Source organism: Mycetomoellerius zeteki, unplaced genomic scaffold, assembly GCF_001594055.1.
Source record: "Mycetomoellerius zeteki isolate Tzet28-1 unplaced genomic scaffold, Tzet1.0 scaffold433, whole genome shotgun sequence".
NCBI lineage: Eukaryota > Metazoa > Arthropoda > Insecta > Hymenoptera > Formicidae > Mycetomoellerius > Mycetomoellerius zeteki.
In genome coordinates this window covers 198,665-217,443 of record NW_017257428.1, presented here as the reverse complement: position 1 = coordinate 217,443, position 18,779 = coordinate 198,665, and the positions used below count along the sequence as shown (strand labels likewise).

At 36.6% G+C, this 18,779-nt stretch overlaps 1 protein-coding gene across 3 annotated transcripts; it reads left to right on the top strand.

The window, feature by feature from the left end:
- The first annotated feature begins 573 nt into the window (after positions 1-573).
- On the top strand, positions 574-6,896 carry spz5 (spatzle 5 Toll-1 receptor). Of its 3 annotated transcripts, XM_018454344.1 has the most exons (8): positions 574-874; positions 956-1,161; positions 1,715-1,869; positions 3,384-3,473; positions 4,107-4,238; positions 4,374-4,529; positions 5,411-5,653; positions 5,922-6,896. In XM_018454344.1, the coding sequence occupies exons 2-8, from the start codon at positions 1,132-1,134 to the stop codon at positions 6,091-6,093; spliced, it is 978 nt and encodes a 325-aa protein (XP_018309846.1). In that variant the 5' UTR covers positions 574-874; positions 956-1,131; the 3' UTR covers positions 6,094-6,896. The 3 variants fall into 3 exon arrangements, with proteins under 3 accessions (XP_018309846.1, XP_018309847.1, XP_018309848.1); XM_018454345.1 differs by having other exon boundaries at positions 574-1,161; XM_018454346.1 differs by lacking the exons at positions 574-874; positions 956-1,161 and adding an exon at positions 1,522-1,553.
- The last annotated feature ends 11,883 nt before the right edge of the window (positions 6,897-18,779 follow it).

The following is an 18,779-nucleotide window of genomic DNA, read 5'->3' as shown; positions in this document are numbered from 1 at the left end:
ATTTTTTATATTTTAGATTACTGAATGCTCCGTAAATAATGATCGGGAAATATAATTTCAGACTATATGTATTGAAAGAAATACTACTATATGTATTTAAAGAAAATATTATAACTTTATTTCTTAGATCAACTATTTTAAAACAGGAGAATATTCGAAATATTATATTTAACGTTACTTTCACTCAACTTTTAAATATTTGGCATTATTATCTTACAGCGAGTGATCTCAAATTTTCACTAAAAGACAATCTATTTTCTTAAAAACTTGTAGCAAAAGACGCGTGCATATCTCACGTAAAAGAAAAGAAATTTTACCGATTTCTGTCTACTAAACTTCACTATACTAAGCTTCAATATAAGAATTAGCATTTCTCTTTCTCTTACCTGACGCACTAGCTCCGTCACATAATCAAGATGTATCCGTGTCATCCGGAGAAAAAACTTAGTTCACGCTGTCATAAGGTCGATGAATCCCTCGCCGCACGTATTCCAGTGAAAGTATGTGTCCGCCTACCCCACCTCGGGCACCGCAGAACTCGTGCACGTCGCCCGAGGAAGGGGCCAACGCACAGGTATACCCATGTATCCCACACGTTGCTAGGTAGACTCGCGGCGCGTAGAACCGAATCGCGCCAGTATCTGGACCCAGTGTCGTGGACACTTTCGAATCACGCTGGCCAAAAGTGGAAAGACGTCCATTATGGTTGACCGTACTCTATCATAGACGGTGCGACAACGAGCCACGCGCAACAATTACAACAATAGAATCAAAACGGAAGATTTGCCTTCTTTCGGCTTAAAGTCCTCAAAGTCAACGCGGATCGAGATTCGGCCAACGAACGCAAGCTGTCGTTTATTTGAAAAATTCGAAGGTATAATATATCGAGCGCGGAACTCAATTCGATTTTGTCCTTAACGGGGTTTTCTGTCTCTTACGATCATCCTCTGGGCAGCGATCCTGGGTCGGATCGGGTTATCGTTTATCGGCGGTGACATTGGCACGGCGATTGATCAGCACGCGATGCCAATTAAGTGACTTCGCGGGCTCCTTCCTGCCGAGACACCTGCCGTGCTCACCACAGGAGAGAAGGTTCTATCACGGAGGGGTGAATCATAACGATAGATCGAAATGGCGTTCGCGTGGCATCTAATATCAATCGTAAGTGATCGGTCTAACATAATATTAAAAATAACCAATCGCCGATCATAACAGAACATCAAAGAAGCTGTATTTAAATCTGATGTAACGTTCTTTCTATTAATTGCACGTTGTACATCTTTCTAATCGCGGTTTCCATTGACTCATCTTGATTAATAGCTATCGTATTTTTATCTGCCGATCGAATTACGTGTAGGCTGAATCAGAGCCGATTAATACCGTCGCAAAAAGCACGCGTTTGTACCATAGTACAGGAAGTATCCTGATAAGCGATCAATTACAAGTCGGTGCAGTATTTCACAATAACTGGTCCCACATTATACATTGCGCTTAGTCGACACTAGTGAAGATCTCGTGTTTCATCTACGTGTATTTGACCGCAAATTCAAAATGTGTGTAAGCTATACTTTTACATGCGTACGAAGAGAATGAATACTTTTGCGTATATAGAATTAATAGTCAAAAATGAAATTTAAAAATAGGCACTTTTTAATTTATCGAAATACATCTTTTTCTGAATCATTTTATTATGATATCTTGTTTGTACCAACAGTTTTTCTTAATGGTTACTTGGGGTGAACCTTGCACGGAGTATGGATGTCCAGGACGGCCGCAGTACGAACCCTTCGTACCCGCGCCTCCAGGACTCACCCCCCAATGCGCGCCACCGGGGCAGACCTTCTGCGAAACCCCAGATCATTATCCTCGGTAAGTGCCCTTAGAATTCCTCGTCCCCCTTTTCTCCTAAAAATATCGCTGTCCAGCCGGCGGCGAGTGGTAACGCAACAAGTGGAAATCTGCGACGATCCGGTCGACCCATTTTCAATTGTTGATATTCCTTTCGCTGCGTCCACCGTGTCCACCTTCCGCCTTCTTCCATGCATACAAATGACCGACGCACACGTTGAGAAAAACTTCTGGAGGGGAAAGTCCGCTAACTCTCCTCTCTTCCTTAGAGGTGAGAATCCGTTTCTCGAAAGCATCGAGTTTTGCCTTAATAGGCTTACACAACCAATTTTTTATGCCGGATCTACTCTCGCTTAGCATAAAATAATGCATAAAATGATTTTTGTCTCTCATCTTTTATAACCGCGATTTAGCCCAAGAGAACTTCATCTTTGCCGCAATGGGATCATAGACACGAAATGTTAGAGCGTTAGTTACCCTCCGCTTGTGCTGTTCTCGTGCTACGTATGCAAGTCGATTTCCTAAATTTCTGCGTGCACTTTCACACTTAAGTCCTATTCTGAAGATGTTAGGATGAGTTACGTAAAGTGAGCGGCAACTATAAAGTAAGAACGTCCGTGAGATCGTTGCTCAGCGTACCATGACCATGGCCTTGGCGCGGTCATACTCTGTTGGATAATTATTGGGCCCGTTATAATATCCCAAATCGAGGGATACCCCTTATCGTACTAAAAATGCTGGCAATTCTTTCTTCTCCAATGGACAAATCGTTCTTTCGAAACGATCTCAAACATTTGAATGGATAACACTCGTATTGAGCACTCATGAATCGTGCACGATTTCGGATAAGTTTGCAGGAAATAAATAATGAAACGGGCAATGTACAAATAAAACGGTGGTATTTTAACGTACAAAACAAACTCTTTTTTTTAAACAATTCGAACATTCGAAAATATTGCTGATACTGTATTCTGTCTCATGCAATTTCAAAATCTTTTAGCGCCGTGTAATGAGATAAGATAGGGTCTTTTCGATAAGTTGCAACGATCCCACCGCAGCAAGGTGAATAATTTTAACTGGAGAAACTTGGGACTACAGCTGTCACTTCCGATAATTATACATGTACGTAAGAACGACCTGAGCAACGGTCAATTAGTCTGACAATATCAAATTGCTGACTCAAGTCGGCGTATCGCGCGTGTCATTTCACCGCAAACAAACACACTGCATGTCGCCTCGCTAATGCTTGCTCAGACCTAACACAGTTGCGCAATGCCCAATTGAGAACGCACCTGCGTAAATAACCTTTTGTCAACCTGGAAGAAAGACGAATCTCGGTCGTCCAGTTGAGAGACAGAATGGCCGGTATCTTTGATACGCGTTGCAGCAAGATCTCTGTTCGCGCGCGAGGCCAAAGATCGAATGTAATATCCTCGAGAGAATGCATTACCCGTTTTTATCAACGCATTGTATTCCGTTCTCGACAGAGGTAACGGTTTCTTTCTTTTTCCTTTTTATTTTTCTTTTTTTTTTAGACAACTCATCAAGTTTCTCGCCGACAAATGCAGCTTCGACTTTAACACCGCGCTGCAAGATGAATCCCGCGACGATTTCAACTCTTACAGGTATATTTTCAGTACAATTGAAATACTGTGATATATATATATATATATATGTAAAAGAAACTTATACACACAAGAGACTCAGATAAGTACGAATAACTCACTCGTTTTAATAATTTCTATCATTAGAGACGTTGACTTATAATTGAGACGTATCACAACAAAACATTATAAGTGCCAAAGTTATGAATATATTTTATTGCATGAATTGTAAGTATTGTGTTCTATCACATATTTGGCGCGAAAAATGCTACAAACGGAGAGTTTGCAACACATAATGTTGTATGTCCATTGTGCAATTGGCATTTTTATTTGGACTTACGTTTTGACTGACATTTTTTAGAATTATGCAACCTTTTTGATTTGCATTTTTAGTTTGACTTATATTTGAATTTTTAACAACTTTAACACAATTTTTTAAAAATTAGAATTAAAAATTAAAATTTTTTGCAGCGACTGATTGTTCATATCTTTAGTTATTACGATAATTTTTGAAGTAGTTTAAAAAAAAAGTTTTTCCTTTCACTTGAAAAATTGAAAAATAGCACAATGTTTTGCTTTGATACATTTCAATTAATAATTTATTTGAATGTTACTGATATCTTCACATATATCCTTTTTATTATCATTTTTAAGTTCTCCTCCGGATTATAATCAAGGCTATGATTATCCACGACAAGACGATAGTCAATTATACTCGCAGTCTCCTCTTGGAGGAGAGCCAGCTTCAGTGTATGGACCACCATCCAATAGTAGTCGTTATCATGGGTAAGGCTTACGTATTTATATGTGAAATTATCATATATAATCTATATGAGATGAGATGAGATGAAAAGACAAATAATGATATAAGCAAAGTAAAATGATATTACGAAGTTTGAATTTCGATTTGTCGAATTGCAGTTACAAATATTCTGCACCGCCATACTCGCAAAGAAATCCTTTCCTTCCGGAAGTAACGCTGAAGTATCATCACGACGTCCAACGACAAATCAATCGTGCTCATTCGCAAGAATCCATAAATGTATTTGAGTCGAACCAATCGTGGCTGACGAATAGGTACGAAATATCGCGCGGAGAAAACGATGACTTTACTCCTTATGTATATATACATATAATACCTACAGTAAGTGCAAAAAATATTCGTACAGGCAAGATATCTTTTTCAAAAACCTTATTTTTAAAAAGTAAACATCAATTAGCAATTTATTCACAAAAAATAAAAAAAATAAACGATATTCTTTCAAAAATTATTTTACCTAAAATATATATTATTTTAAAAATAAGCAAAAATGAAATATTATTCACTCAAAAAAGTGATCTTGCAGTTATCGCGAAAATTATCTAACAATAAGTACGAAAAATAGCTAAAATAGATAAATTTCTAGCAAATAACTGCGATATTGTATATGTATTGCATTTAATCATATAGATGACAGAGATAGAATTTAGATTTATGCTATAAATTCTATGCATATGATACATAATTTTCTATCAGATACAAAAAACAGCTATAATTCTGACTGCGTTCCGTTTCACGCATGATGCGCATGATGCATCTTTTATTCTTGTTATTCACCGAATATTAAATAAGGATAAATGATGCATTATGCACATCATGTATGAAACGGAACGCAGCCTCTGGAGCAGCAAAATATTTTTTTGCGTGTTTGTTGTACAAAAAGTATTCATACAGTTGAGAAATTTAGCTTCTAAGATCAGACACATGCGAAGGTCTCTTGTTTATATTAGGACGGAAATCCCTTTTGGTAACGTAAGCTAAGTAAATAAATTCTATTCTATATTAAGACAAAACGTATTCATTGTACAAAATTATTAATTAGTGTTTATTTTTTACAAAAAAAACTTATAAAAAAGATCACCTGTACGTATACTTTTTGCACTTACTGTATGTATTTATACCTTGTATTAAATAATAGGTATTCGCGAGGTGACAAGATAGCACCGCGAAGTTATAGCGTAAACCCGTTATTGGGATACGCGAAACTTAAGGGCGACCGAGTGAAAAGGCAATCGGATTCGGAAATCATCTCTCTGTGTCCCACACGAGCTCAATATATCGCTCCCCGAGCCGCTTTGAACAAACAGGGCAACTGGATGTACGTTGTTAATATTCCTGGACAAAACAAGTATTCGCAGCTCGTCAAAAGCGAGAAATGTTTGTAAGTATGTTTAGAGAATTTGTGTTTGTGTTGTTTTTTTCTGTCTTAACAATAAATCTAACGCAGAGCCACAAAGAACATTTGTAATATTTATAAAGAAATCACTCTAATTTAATTTGCATTTTACTTTTAATTTTCACGTTTACTCTAAGTGGTATTAATTCAGGAGAGGTCATGCTTTTATATCACATCAGAACGATACCAGATGATGGACTTAAGGGAGACCGAGAATGAAAAAATATCAATCCTCATCTCTTTATGCTTTTAGGAATGACGTGTGCGACGGTATATGCTCCATACCGGAGGGATACAGGAGTAGATGCCAGCAACAATTCGTGCAAAAGAGACTAATCGCACTCGAGGGAAGCGGAAATCGACTTTACACCGACTTATTCTGGTTTCCGCACGGTTGCTCGTGCCAGATCATACCGAATTTCTAAGGATACAGCGACTATGGTATCGTGCTGTAGCGTGAAAGGGTTAATTTCAGGAGGTAAGCGCTATTAAACGCGGTCGCACATGTTGCGTCGTTCTCTTCACGATTGTAATTTTGCGACATAGAGCGCGCCTGGCAACAGCATTGAAAGTGGGTACCGATAATGTAGTGTTCTATGAACGGTGCGTACCCGAGTAAGTGTGTATCGCGACACGTATTACCAGCGGTGTAAGACAGAGGCGGATACACATTATCAGTTTATCGTTAATTGCCATTGTTAATTGCGAATCACGAACAGCGTAATTCTGTTAAATGCGTCAATGAACGCTCTCAATGTGTTTCTCTGCAATTAAGTGGAGAATCTTTCAGCGAAAGGTGTCGCTATACCGATATCATTACTCGCATCGTACATTTAAATATATACACGAATCTTTTATATACTTTATTGATTATAGCAAAATCATCTCGAATATTTCTTATTTATATTTTGGCATCCTCGATCACTGATTCACTAAGCATTCTACAGAGATAGATCGCGAAATTGTGCGCTATTATCACAAACCATTAATTCTACATATAGTTTTTAATTAATGTTATTTCTTTTATTTCAACAATATGTGAGAATTTTATTTAGGGGATGTTTCAACAAATAGTTGTATCGCCATATGTGATTAAAATTATTTATACAATATAAGTACTTCTCTTCAATAAAAAAGGGACGGCAGAAGAAAATCGTAATCATGTAATATAACAGCAAATCTTTTCTACGTGATATTAATACGCGAACAAATAACGAAGACAATTCATTTACCTTTGTTGTTTATGATATCGCTGCGCTTGTCTTAGCGCCGAGACACTACCATGATAACTGTTTTCAATAATTATTATGTTACCGTAAATCGCGTAAAATGTTCAGTATTCAGTAAAGAAAAAAAGGAATTATTGTTTAAAAGATATCTTGAATCTTGGAAATAAATTATTATTCGAAGTTACATAAAATGGGTAAACGACGATTGTTTGTTACGATGACTTATCGTACTAAATAATTTATCGACTTCTTTGCCGGGGTAATGTTGCGTGAAACACGACATCGCGGTACTAATCGTGACATCTTATCAAGGTGGGTATATTAAATGTTCGAAGAATGCAGGGAAAGACTCCAGAGGGTGTAAAATAAAGGATCTCGATTTTGCAACTTGGGTTAGTTCAAAAAGGACGAATAAAAAGAGGGATGAAGGCTGAATGACGAGAAGCGGGATGACGGGGAAAAAACTGGAGGTTAGACACGCGCAAGTTTCGCGCGGAAATGTTGCGGGGTAATACGACATTCTTTTCACGCCGTTTTTCGACAATTTTCACGTACTTACAAAGTTCTTATCATAACGTTGATACGACGGTCGAAATATCGCTCGTAATTTTGAATAGTAACGACAATGATTATGCTTGATGCGTAAATATTTCACGCTATCTCGTCTGTTCCGATAGCAGGTTACGAAACGATGCATAAATCGCGATTTTCATGTATAATTTTTTTACGAAAATACCGAACGTCATGGCGATGAAGAGAAAAATGCTGAAAAGCGCGTTTTCAAGAGAAAGGAAGAGAGGAACTATTTAGTGCGTCTCGGATTCGCTGTAGATTCCGTTCTGCTTGGAGAAACGCACCCACTCGCTCGCACCTGCTTAAGAATTGCCACCCCGGTATCCCCCTCGGCACCCCTTCGCGTCCAGCGAAACGAGGGGTGAATTGTAGGTGTACGTACGTACGTACGTACATAAGTGCAACGCGTTGCACCTACACGCGGTGTGCCTATACGCGTGCACTTGTACCTTACGCGTTTCCCTCCACTCGTGCGTGACAGAAGTGTCTGTACACATGAGGTGGATGGTAGGCTACTTGAAGGGTTTCCGTTTATATGCACGCGCGTAAGCGTGTGTGAGCCAACGACGGACGTAAGGGGCCTTCCACAGAGAAGCGAGGTCGTCCTGCGATAGCGTACGTATATATATGGAGCGAAGGATAATGTATCAATTAAAAGAAATCTTGTGAAAAATTTTCAAACCGTTAAAAATACTTGATAATTTATCTTAAGTATAATATTTCACGTTTGGGGGGTTCGTAATTTATCTCACGTGTAATATCTCGCGTTTGGCTCTATGATTCATTAATTTATAACGGGACCCAATTGTAAAAGTATCACGATCTTTTTTTAAAAAGTATTTTTTTTTAAAGGTAAAGAATATTTTTTCATACTCGTTGTACGTAGATATAAACGTCAAATGGTACCGCGATAATTTACAGCGGTTTGCCTCGCATCTGGGGCCTCGACGAGATTAAATCGAGATTCCGAGTCGATTCACGGCGTCCAGATGTCACGTTTCAGGAAGAGGAAGCCCACCTTTGATCCCTACCAAGTCGCAAGATGACGAGCGAAGCACATGGACCGCGCAAATGATGTGGACTTGTTTAAAAAATACTCCGAATACATAAGCACAGAGAAAAGCTGCTGTATCACGTATATATGTGTACGTGTCGTTAATTCGGCGAGAGACTTAATTAATTCCAATTTCGACGTGTAAAACCGTACGCGTCTTGTATCAAATCACATGTCTGACCCATTTCCGTTTCCGTGCCATTTCCTGAGCGCGCAATCGGATAGGTCAAGTTTGTCGACGCGGTCGGTCCTGTGGCGGTTGCGCCAACACAATTGCAATTTCGCGAAACCGTTAGATTAATTAGACGTTATCGTCTCGATTATCGTCTCGTTAATCGCTCGATTCGATTGATGGTCAATTGAAAATATCATCGCGTGAACGGAATCGAGATTTTCTGCGCGTAAAAAGAACTCACTGCGTAAGGTCAGCGCTGACGGCACAGACTTTACCTATGATATTTTTTTTTCCCCGAGCGAACTTACATAAAAAAAGCGACCTTGGATACTCAGCAACAATTTTTTTAATGTGACGTAAGTTCATCGGTGGCGTTTAATGCACCGTGCACGCGCGAACGCTCTGCGTCATCGAATACCATGACATTATTTACTGAAAGCGAACTGCATAACAGGGCGCATCCGAGCGATCGCGCTTCAATTGCGTTCGAGAAAATATTTCACTGGGTTCGTCCGAGTAGAAATTTTGCGAGCTCGAAAACAGCGACGCAGAGATTTTTTTTTTAAAGAGGGATATAGCGGCTTCGTTTCCATTTCCGCGACGAGAGCAAAACAACGGCCGGAGGGTTCGAAACTTTTTTTTTCTCTCCTCGAGATTCTTACCACCCCCCTGACAGGGAGTTTTACAGTAATCTCCGTGCCAAAAGTCTATGGTGCTTCATCTCGTTTCAAGCATCCGTGTTCCCCTTTCTTCTTTTTCTCTCGCGTTACACCAAGCTGGTCGACCGGCAGCTTCGAGCGCCGCGCCGGGATAAAGTCACGAGCAGTAATTATGAACGATAGCAGGGGAGAGAGAGGATATAATTGTGATTGATGGAAGAGAAGGGAGGAGCAGGGGGTGACTTCCTTTTAATCTCGAAGCTAACCCTTTCGTCCATCTATTGCCGCTTCTGCTCGGCCGACATCGCGCGGCGTGGCGCGGCGTAGCGACGCGATTTTATTACCTCGAAGTGTATCTTTGTTGAGAAAAACTGGGATACCTTGTTCCGCTCAAAGCCGGAACTGAAACTGTTAGAGACTATATTTTGAGATAATGCACGCTGAAAAATAATTAAATTTATGTTTATGTTATTATCTTATAATTGTTATTTATGGAGAAAGAGATAAATGTGAGATAAATCTTGAAATTAGTTTACATCAATCCAACTTGAAACAGATTACCCGCACGTAGAAAGCGTAATACAGGCTGCGTACAAAATGTCATACCATTTAATCAATTTTCCAAACTTTGTTAATCAATTCTATACCAGAGGTCTGTACCAATTTTACTAAAAATAAATATGTTAAATAAAGCAACCAGGTATGACATTTCGTGCGTCACCCTGTAAAATCTAGAGAATAAAGGCAAAACGATTGAACTGAGAATTTCTAACGATAACGTGTGTTTGATTAAAGACTAGGGAAATGAAAGGCGTAGAAGGGAGCTGAATTAATAATCATCGTTGTTGTATATAGGCGAGAATAATAACAGTCCGTAGCTTAAACGGCGCTCTAAATCGTCGTTGTAAAACACGAAAAAAAGCCTGGCAAAGAGCGAGGAAGCTCAGCGTGTCCGCTTCGTACGCGCATTATCCCCGATGCCTGCCTCTTCGCGTGTGTGCGTGCGTGCGTGCATGCGTGCGTGCGTGCGTACGTGCGTGCGTGCGTGCGACATGCATTCGTGCATGCATGCGCACATGCTGCGTTCGGGCGTATGTATGTGCGTGAGTATTCTCCTCTCCTTTCTCCGTCGCGTCTCTATACGCACTCGACTCCGTAGTCCACGCACCGCCGAGCGAGCGAGCGAGCGGGAGTCTGCGGATCAATGCGTGGCACTGCCACTGGTCGTCATGGCAACGTAGCGCGCCACGCACAACGAGCGAACGATCCGCGTCGATCGTGCGTAAGTGCGTGCTCCGGGTGCGCGCGCGCATACGCACGCACGCACGCACGAACACGCGCGCTCATCTCACTTACACTCTCGCGCACAGACGGCCTCCTGCGACGTGCCGCGACGAAACTCGGAAAGACCGCGTGCGAAGGACGATCGATGATACTCGTAAACTTCACGACGGTACTATGAACATGTGAAACGTACACAAGTTTACATGACGTGCGTTAAATGTTTTTAAATCTTTTATTAATCATTGTTAATTGTAATTGTAATATAGTATAATATATATATATATATATATTTGGGTGATAGTTATTTTAAAAATACTTAATTTATATCGTCATAGCTACAAAATAGAATTTTTATTGCTGATTCGTACGCAGCATTCCTTACGCGGATCTCATCTTCAATAACATTTTTTTAGGAAACGACACTGTGAATTTCTCTTTATCAAATATAAGATCAAAACTTGGTCCTGGGAGATATTGAAAAGCTCGCACGCGGCAAAAGTTGCTCCGAAATTAGTCGTTAACGACATGGCTCTTTTTCTAGATTTTCTAGTCTACCGTGTCGACAGCTGTCCCAAATTTCCTGTTGAGTTTTTGTCAACTTACTTGAGTTTTTCTTCCTAATTTATGTTCTTATGAAGCGTCTCGTTTCGCAATGTGCAACCGCAGATTATAATTATTTACGTAACGTATTGAATCTTCCGATAGTTATGAATAGTTGAATGCGCTAAGTAAATAAACATTAATTTAATAGTAGTTCATTTACTTGCACTCTTCGCAGCATTATTGTTATCAAGAGTTGATTGATAGTATAGAACGTATGTGTACTTGAAAAAATTCGGGTAGAGAGAGAAGCAATAATTCAAAAGGACAATGCACAGAAATTGTCCTGATGTTTCGCAGCCGCAACGTAGGAACGACTATGTCAGGTCGCGACAGATGTTTCTAACGAGCCTCCGCGAGAGAAAGTATCGATCGTGATATCGCTACGATTCGTTGTCCGTCATAATGAAGATAAGTCTTAACGACTTTGCTATGAGGAAATAATCGTGCATTGTGTATGGCACATTGTAATTGCATTCTGCATTAATATTTTTTATATTTTAGTAATATTTGCAAATATATATTTTTAATTAGAATCGATATATTATATTTAGAAATTTGTTTGTGTTAATATTCGAATCTACTTAAAAAAAAACTTGCATGTGCATGTGTACTAATATTTTTGGATATATCTTCGAAAATACGAAAAAGAGGGAAAAGATACACAGTGTATTACTATTTCATATTTCTCTTTGAATGTTGCGGTTATTACCCTATTGCAGAAGAGCACGAAAAAGAGCATTTAAACCCTTTCAGTTAGGGTGATTTAGTGGCAGGCCACTACATCGATGATGGCATGCGTTGGATAGGAAGAAAGAGAGGGGGGTTGATGACCCCCAATTCGCTTGAACACCTAGAGTAACCCCTCGCACCCTCGCACTAGGGTTCTTCGATAAATTCACCGATTTTCGGTCTGTAGCGCCATCACTATCACGGGCGTAAGGTGTTTCAAGTTATAAAGAATACAAATTTCGAGTCAATTTCTTAAATTATTTATTTGTATTATGTAATACATCTTAAATTATCTTCGTATCATTGCGTAGCTGCATTTTTCGATATCCCTCGAGATCTCTTTAATTAAAAATGATACAAATTGTACGAAGAAGAAATTTCACAACGCTAATAGGAAAGAGAAAAGATATCGAGCCGTGAGAATAAATTTCCTAAAGAATCTCTCTCTTTCTCTCTCTTTCGCGGTCCAGGTGATCCTCGCAACATCAGAGGGCAAAGGCCGAAGGGATTTCATACAGCAAGAGACGGGAATACGAGGGACGATTTTTCATTTTTCGTTGCTCACGAAATACCGACAATGGATGCGTGTCACGACGTTGCAGCTGCTTTCACCGCTGTATTTGACGCAATACGGCACACATGGCGCAAGATCGTCTCGTAAGACCGAAATGCACGAATGACCGAACTTTCATTGATCGATTCTGCTTCGCCAATGCATACGCAATGGATACGTCAGATCGACAGATATTTCATAAGATGCACTATCAAATGGTACGCACCGCGCGATTATGATATACGCATGTGTATTTCTTCACTATAGATCTTCAGATCTATATGCAAAGAATTTGAATACTTTTAATGATAAAATTTTGATAATAAATAAAACAATTTTGTATCAATATTAAACGAAGCATCTTGTAAGACCGTGATGTGAATACATAACTAAGAAATAAAAGCCTTGAACGGTCAAGCTGGATTTCTAATGCTTAAATATTTCGGTGTGAATTTTATGTACATATCCAATCTTGTAAACAGCACTGAAAATCCATGTTTTTTTACATGGAAATTACTTGTTTATGAAAATTACCTAATTATGATTGAAAATTCTTTTTCCAGATTTTTTCAAGTGAAAATACATGTTAATAGTAAAAATATATGTGAAAGTACTATTTTTATGCAAAAATAATTTGTAGTTTTAAATTTAAGCGGTTTTTACAACGCAGACGGAAAAAAATAATTTCATCCGAAATTACAGAAAAAATAAAATTTTACATTTATTGTCTGATTATTCTAGCCAATCTGTGTAACTCGCGCCAAAAATACAATGGGTTTAACCTATAGGTTAAACAAAGACATTTATCGTATAGAACGCGGACTAAGCGCACGGTACCTAGACCAATGATCGAGTCCAAATCGGCTAGATCTGCTCGCCGAGGAGTTAAGATACAATTTCACGTGCTGTTAAAATAAGCAATTGGAACGACATATATGTCGCTCTTATTCCAGTGGCTGAAATTTTGTAGTTTGAACAGTTTCAACTACAAACGTCAAATGTTCAAACGCTATTGACAGTACAGCCACGTTGTCTCGATCATGTTGACTAGCGTTGATCGCGATTTGTATAACTTAATTTACTCTTTTTCTTCGTTGTTAATCCAGATAAAGGATTCGATGCAATTAGAATAACCTAATAATTATTTAATTCAGCGTGTTAATGCTGCAAGTGACACGTGAAAAATTGTCGCTCTAATACTTTTACGATAAAAGTCATCACATGATTTTTTTTCGCTAAAACGGCCAGTTTGGATTGTGTTCCAAAACCCTGTCTTGATTTTATCTTGACTCTGTCAATCCATTTTATCATTTTATCCTTGTTATTCACCGAATGTTGAACGAGGATAAAAGATACTTTGAATTGACACAGTCAAATTTTGGAACGCATCTCTGAAAATGCACATGAAAATGCACCTTTAAAAGGCGTTCACCCACCTGGGTGCTCCCCGGATGTCATATCATCCTTGTTTAACATTCAGTAAACAATAAAAAAGTGATACCTTGGTGACACTCGGGGGGAGGGGAATCACTTAGCAAAACATGGTTAATATTGGGCGTATTCAGCAGAAAAGAGCGCTACTGGAGCGCTCGCTGTTATTGGTATATTCTTCTAGATCTAAAATTCTGATTGGATGATCTAAAAGAATACACCAATAACAGCGAGCGCTCCACTTTTCTGTTAGGCTGCGTTCAGCAGAGAAAGCAGCTTTGCAACTGTTGTACAATTTTTCACTCATAGTGAATCAACTCACATTTCAAGAACAGAGTTCGACGCAGCATGGACATAACACGTGGCTTTATTTTCTCGGTAAGTGCTTCAGTAATGTTTTTTCAGTAATGCCGCTTTACCGGCTTGAACTCGCCTCTTTTATATTTTATAGCTAAAATTCACTAGAATCCTAAAAATACATATTGCATGTAAAATTAATATAATTAATAATGATTAAAAAAACCCATTATAATCATGTAAATATTTTTTTTCAGTATAATTCTATTAGAATTACATTTCAAGACTGAAAAAAATATTTGTGTAAAATTACATGATTATGCTGGATTTTCTTTCGACCTACACTGAAAAAAATACATGTAATTTTACATGGAAATTACATGTTCATGACTGGAAAATTGCCTAAATATGATTGGAAATTTATAATTTCCAATAAATTTCCAAGCATATTTATGTAATTTAGATAATTTTCCAGTCATATACATGTAATTTTCATGTAAAATTACATGCATTTTTTTCACTATAACATAATCATATTGCAACCCACAATGTAAATGATCTTTCCAATGGCACCTTCGATTTTACGATCGGACTTTATTTACGCCTTATAAAGAGTAAAAACTGCAAATAGATTCGATTTAGAGCACTCTCCCCTATATTTTCGGAATTCCATCGAACATGGAATTTTACATATTCAATAAAATATACAAAATGTAAAATGTAGCGAGCCGACTTAGCCGCTTTGTCGACTTGAACTCGTCAATTGTTTCCTCGATGCCCAGTGCGCGGATTATAAAAATTCTGATTGAAAGTATAAAAATTCAACGTCGCTTGACATCGCTGAGTTTAAATGTTACATACAATTGTATCATGGCTTATTTTTTATTAAATATAACTTTTTTATTAAATATAATTTTGTTAATTGTGTGTCCCTATCGGCGTCTACTTTACATCATTGAGATAATATGAGATTGTAGAATTGCGAAAAGTGAGATTTGATCTCTTTTGATAGTTTTGGATATATGAACCGCATTTTATGAATACAACTAATTTTTTACTGGACAATATAATTTGACCGAATTTTCTGATAATGTATGTAAAAGTGTTTGTTATTTTACATTGAAAATGACCCGATCGGTGTCGAAACGTTTGTATATATACGTTTATTAAAGATCTTATATTATAATTGGCTCGTTGCCCCTCTTTTATTTATTGATTTATTGATAAAAATTCTGACTTTATCATTTTCTATATGATTTATGTACTTTTTAACAGAAATCATACGTTATTACATATAAACGGAAAAACATTGTATTGCCGATTTCGCATCGGTGCATATATATCATATATTCAATATGTTAACGAAGTGTTACTACGTGAGGAGAGAGAAGTTTTAATTTTTAATTTTATTTTTGTATTCAATCTAACATTGATAATGATCCGATAGAGATCGAAACGTTTGTTGTCATGTTGTTTATTGCCGGCAGTTTATATTAAAATTTTTATTATAATGTTATATTTATTTTACTATTAATTTAGACCATATATAGATTGACCTTTGGCTCATAGCCTTATTTCTTTTTGATATTATAAAAATTCTGATTTAAAATATTCTAATTAACTGCAACTATAATAATTCACAATAAATGTAAAATCACACAATAATTGTAAAATTTTATTTTTTCAGTAATTTCACATGCAACTGTTTCTTTTTGTTTATGCGTTGTAAAAATATTGCTTAAATTTAAAACTACAAGTTATTTTTGCATAAAGTACTTTCACATATATTTTATACCATAAATACGTATTTTTACTTTAAACAATCTGAAAAAATATAGATTAAGAATGTGGCTCAATAAGAATAAATCAAATAAAATGAAGGGCTACAAGCCAATTAAATTTAAAAGAACATTTAATATTTGTATAAACATTTCGACGTCGATCGGGTCATTCTCAATGTAAAAACGAAAAATATTACATATGTTGTCAGAGTTTTCGGTCAGATTACAATAGTATCAAGTGAAGATATGTAGATACGTCGGTTGTTCTTGTATTCTCTCTTTTTAGATATGCGTAGTCCATTTATTTGTAATGTTAACATCGCTCAATGTAGTTGATATAAAAGTAATCTCATTGTCTTATTTTTAAAACAATCTTATTTAGTCAAAATGAAATGGAAAATGAACGATCCAGAATTCTAATTAAGTTTACTATATTTCTGGTTAAATTTACTGGTTATTTCAAACAGAATTTTGGTAGGTTTGGAATTGGTTATTTCAACCAGAATTCTGGTAGATTTAACCAGAAATTTAGTATGTAGATCTAATCAGAATTCTGGATCGTTCATCTTCCACCAGAATTCCAGTTAATTCAACCAAATATTTTTTTCCGTATAGTGATCCAAATTGCAAGAAAGTCTAATGACATTATTCAATAGAGAATTATGTTCAATTGAAGATTTGCAACAGCTGAAAAATCGACGCAATTGAAAAGATGCTGAGAAACGATAAAATGTTTCTCCAGACACTATATCTTCAAACTCGATAAATAAGTTAAAGATCTGCACACAGTAAAAAAAACTGTGTATTTATGATTGAAACGGTTCACTCGTGTTCTGTGTTAAATTTTTGATAAAGTTTATGTTAAATTTTTTAATATATTCGAGTATTAATTTAACATAATGTAATTATGTTATTTAAAGATTTTATATGAAATTGATATTCAACATTTCTTATCATCAAAATGACATAATTTATAAGTAACTGAACAAGTAACATAAAAATGATGTGTTTTAAAACGTGTGCATTTTAAGACAAATAAATGAAATACGTGTTAATTTAACATATCATAAATGTTAATTTTTTGAAAAAAAAATGTACTTCTATAGTTTATTTAAAAATTGTGTCGATATTATCATTTTTGTATTTATTCTTACATAATATTTGTGTAATCTTTTAACATATTCACCTTGTGCTAAATTAACTCAAATATTTGAGTATATTATTGCGATTTATATTAAATTCTCTCTACACATTTTTTCCAATGGAAAAGCAGGTAAAAGCAAGTTGGAGAAGGATGGGACTGTGAGAACTAGATTCCTAAGAGATCCCAAAATTCAAGAACTTTAAACTTAAAACTACCTGAGTTAAGTTTGATGGTTGGAATCGACATAGTTTCGAGAAACATTTTATCATTTCTCTATCTTTTTAACTGTATTAATATTAGTAACTAATGACGCTGATATTGTTAACAATATGTGAAATATCTGCAGATAATTCTAGAAAATTTTTCTAAATTTATTCCAATCTATTTCAGTGCAAATCACAAACAAATAGAATCGCAAATCCTCCTAAAAATTAATGCAACGATTCTTATAATGAGAATCACTGCTACGTGATTCCTACGTGGTAAAATATTACAAAGATTTTGATGCAGCATGGTGCCAGATACCTGGCCAATAAACTGACTTATTTCGACATTATTGTAAGCTACACAGCTGCCCTTCGTCAGAATTTCATGGGAAGCTGTAAAATGATTGTATTGAATAAGCAACGCGGTTCTCAATTTGCTTTTTGCAAGCAGAAGATTTGATCGAACATAACGTGATCTAGTTAGGGTCGGAAGGGTGATTTATCAAGCGGCCACATCATTACGTGCGAAAGGGACATGGCGATGCCACCGTGATTCGTCGTCCTTCCATCGGGAAGAAGAATACGTATTAATTTATATCTGCGTTCACAGCTGCTATTGTCATGTTAATCAGGTCTCCACGCATTAGCCGAGCTTTTCGGCGATGCGTACGTGCCTGCATGTGGTTGCTATCAGTGTTGGAACGTATCTAGGTAAAAGTATCTAGATACTTTAGCTGTACCTAAGTGCATTACTTAGATCCTTATAGGCGGAGATACTTATATCCGTATCTAGTTACTTTTTGATACGGTATTTTTTAAGTTTTAGATGCATAGATACAAGGTATTTATACACAAATACTGTCGCCACCATTAAGAGTGCCTTCCTACAAGCGACACAGTATAACACAGTGATCATCTCATCCTTGTTTAACATTGATGAACAACAAGGATGTAATGGTACAATACACTGTGCCTCATACTGTGTCATCTGTGTCGCTTGTTAAAAAGCATATTAAATCAACTCAGAAATTAGCAATCTGGTACTAGTATGCACTGATATACTAATTAAAGACCGATATTCTTATGGTTAAAGCTGTTCATTAAAACTAAAAATTTATGTAATCAAGGGTAAGAAATTAATAATGAGTAGAATTAATTTTATGATTTATCAGTTTTGTAGATATGCATATGCATGTAAAACTAAATAATACTTGATATTTATTTAAAACTATTAATGAAACCGATTTTAATGTTATCGTCTGGGTTAGGTTTTGTTAAAATAAACAAACAAAATGTGATATTTAATTTACGTTGCTTATTACTTCTACTTTTCCTGTTTTCCCCCATTTTTCCTTCTTTTTTTGTTGAAAGTATCTAAAAAATATCTAAATTT

Coding starts and splice junctions, on each gene's coding strand:
- spz5 (XM_018454344.1), top strand. CDS start 1,132: ATGGCGTTCGCGTGGCATCTAATATCAATC. Junction 3,474..4,106: donor GACGATTTCAACTCTTACAG/GTATATTTTCAG, acceptor ATCATTTTTAAG/TTCTCCTCCGGATTATAATC. Junction 5,654..5,921: donor GTCAAAAGCGAGAAATGTTT/GTAAGTATGTTT, acceptor TTATGCTTTTAG/GAATGACGTGTGCGACGGTA.